Raw genomic sequence first — 18,143 nt, forward strand, 5'->3', positions numbered from 1 at the left:
TCACTTTGTCATGCTTTATTAATTAAAATAATTATTTAGAAATTCCATATTTACATCTTCAATAATATTAATAACAGTATAAGAAAAGAAAAAAACAGTTTAGTCACAGTTCTCATACTAAACATCAGCATGACAACAAACTCGAACTATCATGAAGAAAAAAAACAATCTTCAAGAGTTGTTTTGTTTTTCAGATACTAAGTCATTAATCCCCACACTATTCACCCCCAAATCATACTTCTGATAAAATTGCATTTCTTTCTCAAGAGCAGTTTGCCATTTACAATATATACATATTGCCAAACAAGAGTAACCCAGACAGTTCAATTCATGTAACACATTTTCTTTGACAATGACATGAGGACATTTTGCTCTGATAATGATACCATGTGTGACTGCATTCCTCATTCAGACTATTGGCACTAAATTACATTTAGGATCTGGAAGGTGTTGTTAGGTGGTGAGCTCAAAGAGGCTGAATTTTGAACTCAACATTTAAGATCTGGAAGGTTTTGTTGGGTGGTGAGCTCAAAGAGGCTGAATTTTGAATTCAACACAGAGAATCCGGAAAAACCGACACTAGAATGCGAAATTGTGTATTATTGTATAAAACGATTGTAAACTTGATGCAAATACAGGCGTAGCTTCACAAAAAAGCAGTTACTGTACTGTGACACCAATACATCCTGTGATGTCATGAAGTCAAAGTCGCATGTCAGAGTGTTGCAAAATGTGCTACAAATAAAGTCTTTGGTGAAACAGCTTTGGAGCAATGTATACACAATGCAGGATTCAGGCCTTTGCCACTGAAAAAGTCATAGAAATCAGTAGCCCAAATGTATTACAGTGTTTAGAATGTCATGTGTAAACGTGTAAAGTCAACCTGGATGAGGCTGTCATTAAAAACAAATAAATAATTAATTAGTTAGCCATGAGAAGGTATTGTCCATGAGTTCAGGGTCAAGCATAGCTGGTCCAGTGTTGCCACTAAAAGTCTTAAATGTCCCTCCGATGTCTTTACACCCCTGTCCATTATTGGGAGACAGTCCAATTCTCCTCATAGCTTCCTATCCCTTGCTGCATTTGCCTATTGGTCCTCATTACCAGTCCTCTTGATGAGGGTTGGTCCATGGGAGCTAGAGATGGTCGTAGGCAGTGGTGGATGGTGGAGCGGTGCGGGAGGCCGTGCCATAGTAATAGGGTGAACCTGCAGGGGGCGACAGAGAGAAAGGAGTTTACTATTGTGGTTTGATTTTTAGCTTGGCTTTGATGGTGTTAGGAGGGACAATGCAATGCAGAGCAGGCTTTCTTAATCCCATCAACCACATGACAATAGCAGATGGTTCAGATGGAAATCGGCCTTGCTTGGATAGTTTGTCCCATGAATAAAGCTGCCTGTTTTGCACCTTCTCTCTGTTAAAGTATGGGTCTACTTGATGGAAGAAATATCACAGAATATTTTGCATTATGCATAGAATTCAGCATTCAGAACACACAAGCATTAATACTCTCTATGTTCCCCTGTGTCGTTAATAATTGGTGAAATCAGCTGGTTCAAGGTGACACACTGACTTGTGACCAGAAAGTCACAACAGAACACAAGTTCTCATAGGCTGGTAAGCTCAGAGAGAGTTACCGTACACACCAATAGACGGCAGTGGTATAGAGCCGACCCCCTGGTAACTGGGTAACTAGTTTCCATGGGGACTAGGGGAGATCCTGATACATTTCACCTGACTGATACCAAAAGTTTGACTGTACATGATTTTCTGGTTGGAGTGAGGATTTGTATTTGCGGTTTTCTCATTGATACTCTGGGTTCAAATTCATTGTATCTTAGGTTCAAAGCTGTTGAATAAGGTTTAAAGTATAAACTTGACTTGACAGGAATGGTTTGTATTCAACATTTCAAAGGGAACCTTTAAAAAAAAAGTTTAATTGGAAGCTGGGACTTTTATCTACAACAATTCAGTCTGGTCAGTGAACTGTATTCTGAACACTTTGGTTTTGCATTTGTTCATGAAGATCACGTTCACTTCAATCACAACACATCAGCGTTCTAAACAGTACGGTCCTGTGTGGAATCTGTCACCGTTCCAGTACACACACAACACAGACTACAGTACATGCTTCTAATACTTAGGAAGGGTGTGTCCATTGAACACCACTGTGCCTGACTGACTGACTCACCGAGAATGCTTGAGTTGGTGAATCTCCAAGCTTCACTGTAGGAGGTGTAGGGGGAGTGAGTGTAGGTCTGGCCAGAGTAGTCTGCACCTGCAGGACATGGAACAAAACAGCACACACATCAGATGTACAGTGAGAGACATACAGTAACCAACATTATTCAGTAAGAAATTCACACACGTATGTGTATAGAAAAAAATACATTACAGTCTAGACAACATCAGGCATAATATTTCTTATAAAGACACCGCCTTCCTCAAAGTGTTTTTTTGCCTTCATTTGAGGGTGTTTGTCCTCTTGCCAGCATCTGCTAAGATTTAGCTCATAATTCACCAATGGTTAGGGCAGCTTGTAAACCATTAATCTATGAGCCAGGTGGATGGCTGGGGGTAAAATCCCTCGACTCATTGGTGCGTGTGGCTAGTCTCCGCTTCCTCTCTTTAACGTTTACCCCTCCCCTCTCCGTCCGTCCAAAATGCCCTCCTCTCCTCTCTATCCCTCACTTCCTGCTTTAGCCTTTCAACCTTTCTGTCTCCTCTCTTTTTTTACATTCTTTTTTTTTTACATTCCAATATCTAATTGGTAATTATGTTGGCTGGTTTGAATACCCCGGCTCGCCCCCAGACCCCCCCCTTTCTGTGAGTAATTGTGTATGAACGCTTCCTCACAGCAAGCCCACCAGAAAAATAATAAATCAGACCCTCTCATTTCGCGCTTCGAAGGGCAGACTTCAAATAAAAAAGGCACACACACACACACACACACACACACACACACACGCACACACACACACATACACACACACACACACACACACACACACACACACACACACACACACACACACACACACACACACCACAAAGATCCTCCTCCTCTGCTCTCTCCCCCCCTCCCCCCTCTCTCTCTCTCTCACCCGGGCCCACTCTGCCACCCTGTGGCCCCCCACCCTCTCTCCCCCCTCTGGTGGGGCCCCTGGTTCCCATGGTGATGTGTGGTCAGAGGGGCGGCGTGGGGGTGCGGGCAGCAGGGCGGAACCCCCAGCCTGTTCCCTTGTACCCCCTGGGCCCTGGCTGCACCACCATGCAGTTCACCAGCCGAGCAGGCTACTCATTAACCAGCATGCCTTCCTGTTAATCTCCAATCCTCCCTCCCAGCATTTCTCTCTCCCTCTCTCACGCCCATCCTTGCTTTTTTAACGTTGGTTTTGGTCACTGCCTTGCCCTAAAACAATGTTTAGTTTTTTGTCTACATTCTTCTCTGTGGTGCTTTGTCCTAATAGTGCATGCAGTTTCAGCGTTCCCAAAGGGAAAACACAGATAGGATCAGGTTTGGGTATAAATAAAACTATGAACTGCATATATCTAAGCTGAACTGAAAGTAGAGACATCATCTCTTTCTCGGAAATCCCATTTTAGGATGCCATAGCCTGTCTCATAGCCTGTGTGTGTGTTAATGGACGGGAGTCTTACCTGCTACCATGCCAGTGATGGCAGAGGATGAGTAGCCTGTCTGGCCACTGGAGGGGATGTGAGGAGGGTAGCCGGGGAGAGTGGAGCTCACCATATCCCGCCCTGAAACAGAGGAGGACAGACCACACACTGTCAGCCTGAGGATGTACGCGTACTGTAGTAGTGCAGCAGGTGGATGTATACATGAAAAACAAATCAAGTCTGGCACTGTCAGTGGTGCTCACCATCATCTACAGCAATTGATGCTCCAGTACAGTTCTGCACATGGGGTTTGGTGTGTTGTGGCAGGTGACATGATAAGCGAGTGTATGCTATACTGTCTGTATGAACCCCCTACAGGGCGTGGCAATGGATGAGATGAATGCTTCATTACCTGCTATGAGAGACTGGCTGCTGAAATGGCCATACACTGGTGCATGATGGGAGAATGAGTTGAACGCATGAGGGAAATGGTTGGAGCTGCTGCAGCTGCTACTGACAGTGACAGGGGCCTGCAGCGACTGCAGCTCTAGAAAAGCAGAGTTGGCCACCACGTTTGGGGAGGGGCTTGTGCTGGTCACCTCCGGGGACATTTCCTGTTTCAGACAAAGTGGGAGGGGCTGTAGCGGGTCTGAGGTGGCATGGCCAGTGGGTGGATGGGTGAGAAAATGAAATAAAATGGAATTATCTAATATGAATGAATGGGTTAACAAATACACAGCAGCAATAGCCAGGAAGCTGAAATTAATGCTTGAAACAAATGATGAGGGAATGGGTACTACATTAAATATACAGCACATCTTGTACGTCTGTTTTAAATTAAACTTGAAAGGGTGCTTTGGGCAGCTCGTGATAATAGGCCAAATTAATTGTACAACGCATCAGCAGGCACGGCAAGCTAAAATGTGGCTGCACTGCAGAGATAAACATCAACTGCTATGATAGCTCAGTGGGAAACAAGATCTATTATTAGATTGATGACAACCGCAGTTGATACAGTCTGGAGTATACACGCCTAAACAGACTGCTATTACATTCACAGATTATGAATGCATTATGAAATTTAAAATAACTGCCTTTGTGAATTGAGTCTTGAAATATGCTGATGGAAAATAATGTTTCCATGTGTCAGCGTGTTCAGTTTTCCTTCTGCTTCATCTTTGCGCGCTGATCTTTGTGCGGGGTGAGAGGGCACCATCCATCGTAAGAGTCTTACCTGTCACCACAGTGTAGCCCTGGTGCGCTGCCAGATTCCGACCAATAGCAGCACTCGATGTCGAGAGGCTGGTCTTCCCGTCTTCTAGACTGCCATTGATGAGCGAGAGAGGGTACACAGTCTGTGGAGGATAGAGCAGATTAACCATTTGTACGTGAGTGTGTGTTGTGTGTGAAAAAGAGAGGGGGAGAGAGAGCAAGAGACTGGAAATGAAAAAGAGAGACAAAGAGATGGATAGAGACAGTCATTTTTGCAGTGGAGTTAAGCAGACTCCACCTCTCAGTGCCAATGTGCCATGTAGGCTACTGTACCTGCTCGGTCTTGCTGGCTGCTGCAGAGCTGAAGTCTGGGGGGTAGTGGTGGCGGTCAAAGCCACAGTCCAGGTGCTGCGGGGGGAAGTGCTCTGGTCTCAACTGCTTCCTAGGAACGCCTGCGCTGCCCTGAGAGTCCACACTGTGTCTACAGCTCTCCTGGTCACCTGAGAGAGAGAGAGAGGGTGAGAGAGGGAGAGGGAGAGAGAGAGAGAGAGAGAGAGAGAGAGAGAGAGAGAGAGAGAGAGAGAGAGGGGGGGGGGGGGTGGCGTTACATTGAGAAGCTGTTGAATCTATTTGAGTTTGTACTTAAATGATTGTAGGATAAATTGCGAGAGTGAATCTTATTGAATTGAATAAAAATAGGATAGAACATCAGGATTTGGGAATGCATGAGAATTTGTGGGTTCTTACTGTCGTCATGGCTCCTCTTGCCCTCTTGACTGGGCTGTGGTATCCCCAGCAGGCCACTGATGGAGTAGGTGGAGCCCAGGGAATCGGACTGGGGCGACTCTGGGGGAGTGACAGCTGAACTGGGAACTGACAGACAGAAAGGGGAAACGGACCATTATTACTACAATATTATCGTTGACCATTAGCGCTTAATGTTATGGACCATTAAGCATGGAGTTTCTTTAGGCTTAATACTGCATGATCAGATCATAATGCTAGACCTTATTGAAGGCGTGTGTTGGTGGTTGGAGTGGGGGGAGTGTTAGTGCTTTGTTAATGACAAGGGTGTGTGTGTGTGTGTGTGTGTGTGTGTGTGTGTGTGTGTGTGTGTGTGTGTGTGTGTGTGTGTGTGTGTGTGTGTGTGTGTGTGTGTGTGTGTGTGTGTGTGTGTGTGTGTGTGTGTGTGTGTGTGTGTGTGTGTAGAGACTCACTGAGTGTGTGTCCTGGGCTTAAGCCTTTGCCGTCCAGAGGCAGGTTGAAAGGCAGCTGCACCTTGGTTCGGATTATTCTGGAATAAAGAGCAGAGATTATAAATAATAATAAATACATGTTTTATTGTCACCTACACCAGATAGGTGCAGTGAACTGTGTTGAAAGATCACAGACTTTACATCTACGTTTGTTCTGCTGATTCAATTTCTATACACTTGTCTTACACTCCTAAAGAGATCACAGTTCTTATTTTAAAGGCCCACTCAGTGATATTTATTGGTTTACACATAGCATAATGTAGAGGTTAGTCAGTACCTGTTGATGGAGCTGACACTGGGCACAGTGTCGCTGTCACACACCCCCTCTGCCAGCAGCCTGTCTCTGATCTCCCAGGCAAACATGGTGGGGTTCTGACGCTTGTAATCTGCTATCTTATCAACCACTTTAGGAGTGGCCACCTTGGGCTTGGAGCCCCCAATCACTCCTGGCTTGATGCTACCAGTCTCGTAGTAGCTGGAAAAGGAGAGAGAGGTTTGTTTAGTCAGAGAGCAATATGGTGAATGTGGGTGGTCATCATTTGGATTGAACAAAAATAGGTGTTTACGGTACCAATGACGTACTGTATAGTGAACCCAGAATCTTTTAACAATGGGAGACCGTGGTTCATGGTTAAGGTGTCTTGAGAACACAATAGAGGGCCGCTAACGGTTTCACCCTGTTGAGTAAAGGTGCTATGAGGTGCTCACCGTCCCAGGATCTTGCTGACACAGCCGTGGCTGACACGGAGCTGCCGGGAGATGTCACAGGGACGCACGCCCTGGTGGGCCATGTCCACGATGCGCTGCCGGATCACCTCCGGAAGCGGACGGCCGTTCACAAACATTCCGCCTAGTTGGTTAAGACCCCCATGACCTGGGGGAGGAGGGGGGATGAAACACACATAAATGTCATGGAACCTGAGCCCACTGCCACCCACGCTACCACCCACACACAGCACTACCTCACACAGAGGACACACACATCGAGGGCAGACTGATATGGGGTCTGGGCTGGTTCTACTTCAGGCTATTAGTTTGGTCTGAGACAGGGCTTACTTGGCACCTAATGTTCTTACATAGATACGACAATGACGTACTACAGACATGTAGAACAAAATGGATTCATTGATCAAATAAATCACATATTATTTAGGCATCTACTGGCAATATCATTTTCAGAATGCAATAAAAAAAAATGATAAAAAGGCAGGCCCTTTGGGTTTCCAAGAGAAGATGTAATTGAACCTGGTGGGACAATTCAGCACACAAAATTGTGTAGGTCATGAACCTAACAATGAGCATATATTTCCTGGAATTTTTTTCTCTGCATTGTTTTAAATAAAGTTATTTCACATTCGTTTTTTTATGTTGAGGAGACAGGCATGTTTGGTGTGTTCAAGTTTACATGTAATTGATATGAACGTTGGACAAAAAAATTATTCACTAAACTATAAGTTACAGTAGCATAGGGCTCTACTCAATCTATATTGCTGAAGTTCAGCGTTACAGCGTGATTGAAATTTAAATGCAATGTTCCCGCGTTAGCAGAGACTGTATTCACCGTAAACGCTGTATAGGCTATGTCGGCTCAATCGGAAATTAATTTAAAATGTCTATAGCGCAATCTTTAACGCTTCAGTGATACAGATTGAATAGAGCACCTAGCTATCAAACTAACCCGGGTACAGATCTTAAAAGGGCTATATAAAAATTATGACAGTGATGTGAATGATGCACATGTAAGAATATATTTTGTCAATTTATCATGCATAATTCAGTGTTGTTTTAAAAGAGTGGTAAAAGAGGGTAACTGACCAATTAAGTCGGATCTAGCTAGAAATTTGACAGCCTCTGGTCTAGACAGCTCTGTGTAAGTCTTCCACATTCTAGATGTTCTCAATCCTGGTTCTGACCTCTAGATTCCTCTCTCCGGGTTTGGGTTTCCTATGGGACACACAAGGCAGCGAGAGCAGGTAGTCATTCCTCGCAGAGAAAGTAAGTTTATCCTAACTTTGATATAAAGGAATGTCACATTAAACGTTATAAAGCGGATAGTTTTATGCGTTTTAAAATGTTTATGTCAGAAGTTTGATAGGCCAGGCATAATTTAGGCCTATTCTGGCAAGCGGCATGGAAAAACAGCTCACATGCAATGATACGATATTGTCATAATTTCGATTTCAACACGCCCTGAAGTGATACTGTCTAAGATACAATTCTATAGCCTAAATAACAAATTATTTAATTATTATTATTTATCATTATGTTATGTTTTGGAGTTTATTTTTCCACGATTTTATCAATTATTCGTTAAAAATGTTTGTATATCTGCGAGGATAACGGACTTCTATAGGCTATAGCACCAAGTTCAATGTGAAACCACCTCTTTGACAGGCATGTGTATTACATTTAGAGGCTAATTTAAAAAATCATTACAATTACGCAAAACAAATGGCAATAATTCGTTTTTTACAATAGACAAATGTAGCCTACATCGTGAGCATGTTGACAATTTCCAATGGCTGTATTAGGTCAAATAGCATTTGTGTGGGGTAAATCAAGTTATTGATAGCCTATTTGCGTGCATGCATACTCACTAACTTCCTTCTCGTCTAGACACATCGATGGGCTGTCGTTGGTCAGATTGTATAATACAGTTATTATTAAAAATATAATGTTGAGAGTGATGTAGGCTATGGTAGAAAGTGTTCATCGTCTGTATTTGAACTATAGGGATTAATGAAATAGTGATTCCTATGAGCATTTGGCCTATAGCTCTATACAATTATTATGTTTCACCAATATGCTCGAGATAATGCGCATGCATATTCATTTGAAGAAGAACATTTATTCCCTTGTGTCGATGCTAAAATGAATAGCCTACCATAGGCCTAGACTACACCAGGGAATACATGTTGTAGTTATAGTTGACCATTTTAATTTAAAAATCTAAAATCGACTTCTCCTTTATGAGGACTTGGAAATGCTGCTGGGGAAACGGTTTGCCATTTTATTTGGGAAAGTTGTCAGCAGCTTCTCTGTCTTTCTATAGACTGCATCAGTGACTTTGTTAGAATCCCATTGCTTTTAATTTAACCCATTCAGCAGCTTGCTTCCTTAGCCCTTTCCCAGCTTTTATTTCCACATCAAACGGAGGCCGGACGAGGCTGGGTGGGGAGCAGGCGAACCATTAACGGTGCTAGCGGAGTGTGTAAAAATCTCCCCGCCAAGCTTCACCAACCTGCAGGATATTAAAGCTGAGCAACCCCAAGGGAATAAACACACAGGCATATACACACGCGCGTGCACTCTCCCTCTCTCTTCTGTCACACACAAACACACACATACACACACACACAAAAATCCCTCATAAATACTTTTTTATCCTAATTGTACAATTAATTGCCTATATTGTCTCAATTTACGCGCAATTTGTAATGATGCCATTCCTTATTTAGGTTGTTGCCAGTAAAATAATGATTGCATGGTTTTCCTCCTCAAAATTGATTCGAATTTATAATCCTCTGTAAAATATATTATTTTATTGGTTCTAGACTTCAAATTATGCGGGAACTAGACCTAATGTAACAGGCCTATAAGCCTAGCGTTTTGGATGATTATTTACGCAATTGGATTGAGAACACAATCTACAACGTAACATAAGGAGCCGTCAAAATGCCAGAGGAAATATCTACCATACCTGAAAAAACTGGTTTTGTTCACCTATTATTATTTTTTGAGTAACTTATAATATTTTGAATAGAATATAGCCTACACAAACTATTGCAGAACCTCTCACTTTCATGAAAACCATGTTGGTTTCACATGAACTTCCATAATGCAGCATACTCTTTATATATATTTTTTTATTCCACTAACTCACCATTAGGTTATGGAATGAAATTGTGGCCACTGGCCATGATTAGCACAACCCATTATTTAGTCTAAATTCAAAATAAGCAGTCAGTTTTAAAATAAAATGTTGATCATATAAAATGTTGGTATGTCCAACATCACAATTGCTGCTAACACAAGAAATGAAGACGCAGGTGTTTGCGCCTGCGCTCACACGCTACAGGGTACAATTATTTATCAGCCACTAGAGATTGATTGCCAACATTTGACAACATCGGTTCACTATCCTATAGGATACTCCTAACAATTTTAAACAATATTGTCACGTAATTTGATTAGACCCATAACATTTACATTTTAGTCATTTAGCAGACGCTCTTATCCAGAGCGACTTATAGTAGTGAATACATACATTTTCGTACTTTTCCCTTACCGAACCCACAACCCTGGCGTTGCAAGCGCCATGCTCTACCAACTGAGCCACACCGGACCCAATAACCCCAAAAACCTTTAAGGTGCAATGCTGCACTGTAACTTCTGAACGGTTATTGTAACCCCTGACAGCGGGTGCTATGAGAACATGAAAGAAGATGGCGCATCTGAGGCGACAAGCGGGTGTCATAATTTCTGCCGCGGGGTAGACCTGGTGAAACGTAAACAAGCCATACCATTCAGCTCCCCACCGTTCCATCATTGGCACAATTGAAGTGACAATGACCACGGATTGGCCCAAATCTATATCTGTCAGCTAAACTAACGTCCAATTAACTTGACAAACCCTCCACGAGAGAAGGAAAATCAGTTATTTTTGTAAAATAAACACACGCAGGAATTATAACATCAGGCTCAACTTTCAGAATTGTTGGCCTAATCATTGATAGTTTGATTTTTTTATGTTACATTCATTAATTGACATTCTGTCATAACTTTTACAAAAATCACCCTGAAATTAAGGAAAATATATCTTAAAACGGTGTATAAAGACAGGTGCACATTTAGTTCAACTATTGATCATATGGCTTATATTGACTAAGGTTATTGGCCTTCCTAGCCTATCTCTGCTCTGATAAGAGAAATATTGCTGTATAAACTTGTCATAAACAGCCATGGACTACTAAACTATGCTAATGTATTCAGAATTTGTGGGTATAAAGATATTCCAACAAAACATAGCCTGTTTCTGTTCATAAAGTCCTTATTCAATATGAATAATGTCAATGTATTAGAGAATGAAACAACAAACAATATTCAAGTGTTTCATAATTCAAAGCACCCGTAGGCCAAAATTTCGTGCCTGCTGAAATCCAGTTTATTATCAGCATAATCACCCAATTACTTGAAAAGCGTTTCGTTTTCATGTCATTAGAAATCCCTGTGAATAATGTTAGGTACTCTTAACGAAACTTGGATAGAAAACAATGACAGGGATTATGAATGTATTCCGTTGTGTACGCCTGAGCATAAACTATTAAAGGGTGATTTCTGTCAAGGTCTCTCAAATATTTTTGTCATGCATATACTGCATTTTCTTTGCTTGCTTTGACAATTCAATCTTTCATATTGATTAATGATTTCAGCTTTTTTAAGGAACATTTTCACAAAGTATCTGTTTATTTAGGCTATATTTGAATAATAGCTATTAAATGCATGCGTTTATCTTCTCTTTACTGGCCAAAATACAATAGCAATACGAGGGAAGGGGGTTTCAGATCTTGTGTTTTACCTCGTCCGGTGGTGTTGGACATATCTCTGAGGTCTTGGTCGTTGGGTGTCCTTGACAAATGCAAGAGGGTCCACGCACTCTTTCTCTCCCCCAGTTAATTAGATGTTTTTAGTCCATGTGGGGCCTCGCTTGGCATGAAAGTGTTCCTGAGTGCACTCTTCGCTGCAAGAGGACATTGTAATAGTTAATATGGGGTTCTTATGAATACTGTTAAGTTATGTTGTGTTTCTTTATTGTGCCATAGTGTGCCATAGTATTACAATATATTAGCGTCCGCGTTGCAGTTTTAATTTGAGTCTTACGTCCCCGTCGCCCCTCTTATAAAAATAATAATATATAGGCTTATATAATAAACAAAAACAAAAAACACGTTTCACTGCTTATCGTAGCTTTCAGTAGTAGGCTAGCCTTGGATCTTTGTTGGGACTACCAATTAGGAATAAAGGATCTCTATGCGGACTACTCTCTCTTAGCGAATGTAACCGGACTCGATAAACCAACTAAACGATCAGCCAATAAATTACTAATTGTTAAGCTTTTACACATTTTCAACCATTTGTTAAATATGTTAACCATTCACATTTGTTAACACAGTGATGTGCCCATAACTAGCCGTTAACACCTCATTGGTGCAAATAATTACCTTCGCCTTGCAGAAAAAAAGGTCCGGGCAGATATCCTTATTATTATCCAATGCTAGACCACACTGGAGAAAATGTAACCTCGGCCGGGGAGATCCAAGTCAATCTTTGATAAAGCGTCTGGTATGATGCTCTCTCAACAGGCAGAGGTGGTGTAGCTGTTTAGGACCTGCTACTAATACTGTGCAAGGTTTTATCCAACAGACGCTCTCCGAGGCGCGCAGTGGAGATGGTGCGCCGCGGCCATTGGATGATGGAGTCGAGGGGGGTGCAGTAGAACTAAGGGTGAGGTGTGGCTATTTGAAAAGAGGGTGTCACCCTTCCCAAAGCCACATGGATGACTGATTTTGTGTTTTGAGTGGCATTCCACCCAATACAACACACAGTAACGTTTACGGAAACACTCGTCAAGGAGCCGGTTTGTTTTCATTCACCCCCAGCGACAGCTTCGCTTTGATTAGATTGTGTACAAGATGTGACACGATTTCCGGGGGTCTGTGAATTCAGGTTAATTTGGAGTACACTGTTTTCACACACAATTTGGTACTTGATTTGTTGTGATCTGTCACAATTTCTGCTATCACACGACAGGTATCACGACAGGTATATGTCCCCTTTTTTGAGTGATAAAATGAGTAATATAGGCCTATACCATGTCAGGGACATGGGTGTAGCCTATAGCCTATATTTTGTAGATGTTATGTTTAAATCATAAAGTTTTGGTTTGTGTTGTACACTGCATAAGCACATCAGATATAGTGTATTACCTACTTACAGTCATACTTGAATGATATAGGACAGCTTATTATTTCGTTTCAAAGGACTTCAATGAAAATATAATGGATTAAATTAAAGGTTGAATAGGTTATTGCTAGTATTTGTTACTTTTTACACAACTTTCAACTATGGTTTCCCATAATATTGATTGCATTTATTACTTTTTGCACATTAATAGCCAAAATGTTTGTTGGAAACTTGTTTCAGATTGCTTGTCTTTATTGTTAGAATTAATTTATATTTGCATATTATTATTATTATTATTATTATTATTATTATTATTATTATTATTATTATTTATCATTATTACCACCGCCACATTATGGCTGTATTTATTCTGTTATTAAACAAAGATGCAGAGGTAAATCTTATATAGATCATCTTCAACATCATCGCCACATTCAGTGAAAAAACAACTACTCAGTCCTATATCTTGATAAGGGATTACATTATTGTATTACCTTTCACCCACTTGCCCTTAGATTGCTTTCTGTGGTTGTTTGTGTAGTTGTAGATCAGACAGTGTTACGTGGATTGTGTTCAATCCCTCTAAGCCCTTTGACTATCCTGTTCGTCTCTCCATCAAGAAGCGCTGTAAATGCCAATACTAGATTACTAACTAATGGTAGACTGTCTCTTACTTACATGATAGGTCTACATCGAGTTCTTTAAGGTCAAACCAGTTAAAGACAGAGACAGTAGATAGTAGATACTGCCTATCCAATTGAGTGAACATCACTTCCGAACATCACATCCCACGCATTTTCAGCTGCTGGTTATCATATAGCCAAGGCGTTCTGATTGTGTGTATTGAATGCCTTAGCTTATTTTACACGTTCACCACTTAATCAAGTGAGTGGGCGCCGTGAAATATGCGCGTGGTTCTTCGCAACAGGGTGTTGGTGTCCCTCTGCGTTCCTACACTGTTAAGTTGTTCTCACGAGCTTGGAAAACAAACACAACACCTCTAATGACTCTCGTTTATGGCCCCATGTTGCCTAACATGGCCACAGTGTCGTCTGCCCAGCAGAAAGTATGGTATATTTAACCATATGGCTCGTGGCACCAATTTACAGTTGTTTTACAGTTTTGCCAGTTGAAGACATGGCAAAATTGAGTATGCAAAAGTTCAACCTTTTGCCATGGAAATTGGAAACAGAACATATAGTCGGGGCAATTAAAGTGTAGGTCCTTAAAAGCAATCTAGACACGTCGTACGGCCTGTTAGTTGCGAGATTACGACATATAGGTGAAGAAGATAGAAGGGGACACTTGTGCGTCCCAAACAATTTAACATCATTGGTCAATGCATCGCAAATCCTTATCTCGTTAGGCTACAATTGGTGAGCTCATTCTCAATCTTCCCCGGCCCGCCGTGCAACGTAAATACCATTACATTAGATTCGCTCCGGGACAAAAGGGCGAGTGTTTTGAAATAAATAAAACTGTCGAGGGACTAAAGCGAATCATAACATTAGATGGAAGCAGAGAATTCCTCTGTGAAGTGCAAAGAGACAGAGAGAAAGAAAGAGAGAGAGAGAGAGAGAGAGAGAGAGAGAGAGAGAGAGAGAGAGAGAGAGAGAGAGAGAGAGAGAGAGAGAGCGAGATCGAAGGGCAATTGCCTGGGGAGGGAGGTGAGAGATGGAAAACAGAGGTTATCGAGAGTTTAACAAGGGATTAAAACTTCTAGATGGATATCTAGATCAGAAGTGTACATTTTAATAATGTTTAATTACAGGGGTTTTGTTATGTGGCTTGCTTTGAGGCAAACTGATTGCATGAATATACACCCAAAGGCTCTCAGATGACTAGGTCATATCGGTAGCCATCATTAATAATAATGATTATAATGAAAAAAGAATATGCAACACACAACATAGTAGCATATGTTAATATAGTAGGCTACCTTTGGGAATGTTATAATAATTATATGACCCCCCTCCTCATCATCCTTCCTAAACTAGTAAACCTAATATTATAATGATGATGAGGAGAATGAAGATGAGAAGATGGAAGAGGAGGAAGAAATTGAAGAAGAAGAAATAACATAATTAGGCCTACATCAATTGAATCATTACATTATCATTACATCTGCTAAATGACAAAAAATGTAAATCTCCAATCAACGATTATGATTGTGGTATTCATGTTGTGTGTACTGCCAAAACTTCGTTCAAAAATGGTGATCAATTATTAGCCTAAAATAATATATTGTATTTCCAGTAATCGCATAACTCCTTTGATAGCCTAATTAAACAGTGTAAATGCATATATCATGGGCCTCTGCAATTCAAAATAAACGTACTGTAAATGGAGAGGGAGATAGAGAGGGGAGGGGATATAGGCCTAACGTTTTTGTAAATAGTCTATAATCATCCATAATCATGTCGAAATAAAACCTGAACTAAATGATTCATTCGAATAAAGAGTATAGCCAATGCAATTAATCTGTCTGGTATTAGTTAAACTCGCAGACAGTTTCTGAAAGCATTTTCCACTCAGGCCATATGAACAAGCCCGTTTAATTTGTAACTTGATTGATTATTAATAGGCCTATGCAGCCCCTACTTATTTTCTTCTGGGAGATTTTATTAAGACAACCCGCGGATTGTTTTCCAATGTTGCACATGTAGGTCTACAGTCAGCCTGTCGTGTCCTGCAGTTCAGAACAACTCTCAGACTTGGTTGTCAACATGCAATGGAGAAAACCATTTCGCCAGAGGATATTTTCAAGCTCTTATGCGATTTGACTATAGAATGGACCGACACAATAAACGTAGCGCTCCGGTGGAGCCAGTTAATATAAAGTAAAATCAAAAAGTGAAAAAAAAACATACATTGATCAAAGAAAAATAAATCTTTACAGCAGCGTTCGGCTATGAGCACAGCCACCCATATCAAGAACACCTTCTGCAACCATTCTCAAAAACATTGCTTATTAAAAAAAAGAATAACGTCTCCTCAGTCCAAGGTTGCTGTGCTTTTCCTCAATGAATACGGTCTTTATGGCTGTAGCCTACTTTTTTTAAATGCATGTTTTTAGATGAATGCCTATACCACCGTTTGCAGATTGGACGAAGTAGTGCCCTTGAAAGGCTATTGCTTTATCTCGACAGGTATAGCATCAATGATCCTACAAAGTAAAAAGAAGAAGCATTGAAGTCTAAGTTTTAATCGAAATAATGAATTCATATTTCAACAGTACAATTTCACAACTGCCAGAATAGTTTTCGTTTTCTGAATTTCTGACAGCTTTCATTTGTACTACTTTTCCCTGAGGGCAATAGGCTATTTATTGAATTACTTTTCTGTACAAAAACAAACATGGATAGGCCTAAAATATATCAACATCACTCACTTAGCCTACATTGTGACTTTTTGGGGACATGAAGCAAAAGAAAATGCACTCCCAAAATGTGTCGGGTGTGTCTTGTCGATTGGTGTTTTTACGGATTCAGCTCCCCCGGCCAATTCTGGACCTGCAACAAAGTTCAGACCCAGGGGCGACGGTTGCAAACCATGAGGGCAAAGGGTCAGAAAAGCAGCATACATTCTGGTCCAAAAGATAGGCTAACAAATGTAACTGATTAACAAATGATAAGCCTATATGCTACCATAATATTTGCCTACATTTTCAGACTTGAATTAGACCTATGCTTTTCAACTTAAGTTTATCATAATTGGATTGGAGTTGAGTTGTTGTATTCCATACAACAAAAATATTACTCCACCTTATTAGGCTAACCTTTCTTAGGTCTGACACTTTACACCGGCAAACCTTGCAACTCAGCAGAGCTATTTTTCACTGGGGAATGACTTTGAGAGACCAGTAATGTGAACACCACGAGGTAGACTACTCCAAAAGAGACATTTAAATATAGGCTATGACATGATATGACAACTGATAAGCCTTTGAGGCACTAATATAATATGTTTGAATAGGTCTAAATTATAAAAAATAAAAATAAGAATAGTCTAGGGCTAGGCAAATGTCCAGCCTATACTAATAGGCCTATAATTGTTAAATTTTTCGTAAAGAGTGTGCATAGACTACACTAGCAAAAACACAGGCCACAAAGTAAGCGATTTAGCTTCATTCAGTAACAAAATATGGAATCCATTTTGAAGAAGAAGAAGGAGAGACCGAACTGCATCGAGAGAGTGGGCTAAAGAATAGGCCTCGCCTAGGCTATCCAGTTAGGCCTAGGCTATCCAGTTAGGCCTAGGCTATCCAGTTAGGCCTAGGCTATTTTTACTCATAAGCACCAATTGTAATTTTTCCATCTATGTAACTTCACTTTTTTTGTGGTAAAATTCTTCTGAAATTATTTTACAAAAACTAACCGAGCGTTGTGTCTCTCCACCTGCAAAGGTGGGTGCGAAGGGAGGGTAAAGTGAATTCGCTGTGTCTGATTCGCTGATTACTCGGTGCGCGCACTTTTCCAGTCGCGCTCTCTGCGTGATGCATGGCCTCCTCTTGCTCCACGCTGCTCCGCTTGTCACTCCGCACCCTCTGCAAGATGAATGGGCTCACGTTAAAGCCCACTTAATAGCAACTTTTATAAATCTAGCCTTACGCTTGTCTCTTTGTGGTCAGCGATTCGAGATGAGCCAGATAATTAGATCATACTAGCTAAAGAAATGCCACAATATTGATGATTCCATTACCCCCTTGCAAACTTTTTTTTTTTTGGTGCAAACATCAATTTCTACCAGGGTCGGTATAAGAATTTCATCCAGACTGCCATTCTTATTTGATATAAGGCATCTTCTATTTTACACGGATTTACACTTAACTACACCCAAGTTTGATGTCCCCTGTCCCGTTTTTTTCTGATGTTCCAATATTTTCTATTGTTTTTATGCTTTAGATTGAATTTGTGTTAAATGTATGGACCCCATGCAGTAAATGCATTGTACAGTTTAGGCCTACATAAAAGTGTCCAAAATTGCAAGCTTTACAGTGAATATGTGAGGGGACAATATTCTATTGCTCAGCTACAGCAGGAGGAGAGCATTAGCCCCCCTTGATAACACTACAAGATGTCATTGATGCATC

General features: G+C 41.0%; 1 protein-coding gene across 7 annotated transcripts; it reads right to left on the minus strand.

The window, feature by feature from the left end:
* On the minus strand, window positions 1-12,510 carry LOC121541661 (paired box protein Pax-8-like). 7 transcript variants are annotated; one of them, XM_041850851.1, is made up of 13 exons: window positions 12,310-12,510; window positions 11,667-11,828; window positions 7,904-8,032; window positions 6,797-6,938; window positions 6,366-6,563; window positions 6,050-6,126; window positions 5,580-5,705; window positions 5,166-5,332; window positions 4,855-4,975; window positions 4,033-4,269; window positions 3,660-3,761; window positions 2,191-2,277; window positions 1-1,207 (listed from the first exon to the last, which is right to left on the minus strand). In XM_041850851.1, the coding sequence occupies exons 3-13, from the start codon at window positions 7,971-7,973 to the stop codon at window positions 1,137-1,139; spliced, it is 1,398 nt and encodes a 465-aa protein (XP_041706785.1). In that variant the 5' UTR covers window positions 7,974-8,032; window positions 11,667-11,828; window positions 12,310-12,510; the 3' UTR covers window positions 1-1,136. The 7 variants fall into 7 exon arrangements, with proteins under 7 accessions (XP_041706785.1, XP_041706783.1, XP_041706784.1 ...); XM_041850849.1 differs by having other exon boundaries at window positions 6,797-6,962; XM_041850850.1 differs by lacking the exon at window positions 11,667-11,828 and having other exon boundaries at window positions 6,797-6,962.
* Window positions 12,511-18,143: the final 5,633 nt, after the last annotated feature.

This window comes from Coregonus clupeaformis, chromosome 27, assembly GCF_020615455.1.
Source record: "Coregonus clupeaformis isolate EN_2021a chromosome 27, ASM2061545v1, whole genome shotgun sequence".
NCBI lineage: Eukaryota > Metazoa > Chordata > Actinopteri > Salmoniformes > Salmonidae > Coregonus > Coregonus clupeaformis.